The 2611-nt window shown below is 39.4% G+C and overlaps 1 protein-coding gene across 1 annotated transcript; it reads right to left on the bottom strand.

Moving 5' to 3' along the window:
* Window positions 1-954: 954 nt before the first annotated feature.
* On the bottom strand, window positions 955-2100 carry LOC132277893 (uncharacterized). The gene has a single exon (XM_059779735.1). The coding sequence runs from the start codon at window positions 2098-2100 to the stop codon at window positions 955-957; it is 1146 nt and encodes a 381-aa protein (XP_059635718.1).
* Window positions 2101-2611: the final 511 nt, after the last annotated feature.

The following is a 2611-nucleotide window of genomic DNA, read 5'->3' as shown; positions in this document are numbered from 1 at the left end:
GTCGTGTTTATGATGTATATGTAAAGAAATTATTAAATGGTTAGTGATTCTGGAATAGAGATATCCGAAAATTGCTTTCATTTTCTTGTAATTGAGATTCGATATTGTATCATATCCTTAAACCCTACGTCCTTGAATCGTCTTCTAGGTTCTGGGTTGACGTCCTCAGCTGCATTGATGAAACGAAAGACGAAATAAAAATGATAGCATTGATGGTTGAATTTCTGGGTACGTGCTCTTTGTTGTCCAGTCACAAGATTGTCCTTTCTTTAGATGGTTTATATTTTAGCTAATGATATTTTGATTTATTTAAAACATTGTTATATGTATGTGCATTTGCTGACTTGAACAATAATAGAGCATGATGTGTAGATTTTGATTTATTGAACAATGGATGTGCATGAGAACACAAGAACTACAAAGCATGAGATATTATTAGATGTTACAAACCATGTTCGATCATCATGTAACTTTAAAAAATAAACCAAAAAATTTACAATTTTTATGAACATATCACTCTACATTGATCGTCTATTTTACAAGTGTTTTTTTATTTATTTATTATTTATTATTTATTATTTTTTTATTTTTTTATTTTTAAAGTTGCATCTTGCATGTAAAAGAACATAATAATTGTATATATAGCTATTCCGAGAAAAAGTGAGATGATACAATAAAAAATGAAATAGTTTTCTATGACTTGAATGAGTCGACACATAGATAATCATAGAAGATGAAACTGTGAATTACACCAGTAAAATTTCATTCACTGTTCTTATTTCTCTTAGTCATGAGCACTGACCCTATAATTCTATTTTGATGTGACATATGGTTAATAAGGAGTAAATTAGAACACCTAGCATTATATAAAGGAGTAAGAGCTCAAAGCTTTATTCAAAGTAATACAATATATATCTTCCTCTAAGGTTCCTTGCCTTCGTCTTCATGTGGGGATCAATAACCATGACCACCACCACCTCCACCACTAGCATGGTTTTTTGAGTGGTCGGAAGAGGATGAATAACCATGACCATGACCACCACCGCCAGTACTAGCATGGCCATGGCCAGATGAATAACCATCCCCACCACCGCCAACACCATGGCTATGGCCAGATGAATAACCATCACCACTAGAATGTTTGTGTGGTTTGACATGATCATCAGTGGATGAATGACCATGACCACCAGTACCGCCAGATGAATAACCGTGACCACCATCGCCAGCACTAGCATGGCCATGGCCAGATGAATAACCATGATCACCACTACCGCTACCATGTTTTTGTAATGGTTGGCCGATGGAGGATAAATGACCATGACCACCACTAGTAGCATGGCCTAAGGGTTGGTCAGAATATCCAGATGAGAGACCATGACTGCCAGTGCCATGACTGCCACTACCATGACCACCACTAGTAGCATGGCCTAATGGTTGGTCAGAATATCCAGATGAGAGACCGTGACTGCCAGTATCGTGACTGTTAGTACCATGACCACCACTGCCATGACCGCCACTAGTAGCATGGCCTAAGGGTTGGTCAGAATATCCAGATGAGAGACCGTGACTTCCAGTACCATGACCGCCACTGCCATGGCCACCACTAGTAGCATGGCCTAAGGGTTGGTTAGTATATCCAGATGAGAGACCGTGACTGCCAGAACCGTGACCGCCACTGCCATGACTGCCACTACCATGACTTCCACTAGTAGCATGGCCTAAGGGTTGGTTAGAATATCCAGATGAAAGACTGTGACCATCACCACCAAGACCGCCACTGCCATGACCACCACTAGTAGCATGGCCTAAGGGTTGGTCAGAATATCCAGACGATAGACCGTGACCACCACTACCATGACTGCCACTGCCATGACCACTATTAGTACCATGGCCTAAGGATTGGTCAGAATATCCAGATGACATACCGTGACCACCGCTACCATGACCGCCAGTACCATGACCACCACTACCATGACCGCCACTAGTAGCATGGCCTAAGGGTTGGTCAGAATATCCAGATGAGAGACCATGACCGCCAGTACCATGACCGCCAGTACCATGATTTTTCTGATGGTCAATGCCACTGTGATGAGAATCCATTTGATCTTAACTTGAATCAAACAAGGATGTAACTTTTGGTTTTACAATATCTGATTTTCCATGTTATTAAGCAGCAATAGTTGCAATTTATATGGAACAAATACTACTATTTATAATTGCAATTTCCATTTTAATTGGCCACTTATTATGGCGTGCCAACCATTAATTTACAAGGGTTTGGTGCACTAAACACAGTCTTAGATAAATCGTCAAATGTCCAAAAAGTTGGCCACTTATTATGGATAGGCAAACATTCATTAAAGGGAGAGAGAGTGAGTCTTTAGTTAAAATTAGTATTTATGCTTATCTAGAAAGACTGAAGAAGATTTCTATAAATATTTACCTTGTATATCAATTGAACTATAAAATTAGCATATATGCTTTTATGTTTGATCTATAAAATTTACCTTTACCAAAAGTGCAAAAAAGGAAGGGGGGGGGGGGGGGGGGGGGGGGTGGGGGACAGTATACAGTAAACAATCCGATTAGTTATTTGCATGATTTAGAATTG

The sequence above is a fragment of the Cornus florida genome, unplaced genomic scaffold (genome assembly GCF_030987335.1).
Source record: "Cornus florida cultivar Cherokee Brave unplaced genomic scaffold, ASM3098733v1 CherokeeBrave_3.0.0_Hap2_Chr10, whole genome shotgun sequence".
Taxonomy (NCBI): Eukaryota; Viridiplantae; Streptophyta; class Magnoliopsida; order Cornales; family Cornaceae; genus Cornus; species Cornus florida.
Note: the sequence above shows the minus strand (reverse complement) of the source record. Positions and strands in the feature narration are given on the sequence as shown.

Bases quoted from the DNA above. Each gene is read 5' to 3' on its own strand.
- LOC132277893 (XM_059779735.1), bottom strand. From the start codon at position 2,100: ATGGATTCTCATCACAGTGGCATTGACCATCAGAAAAATCATGGTACT.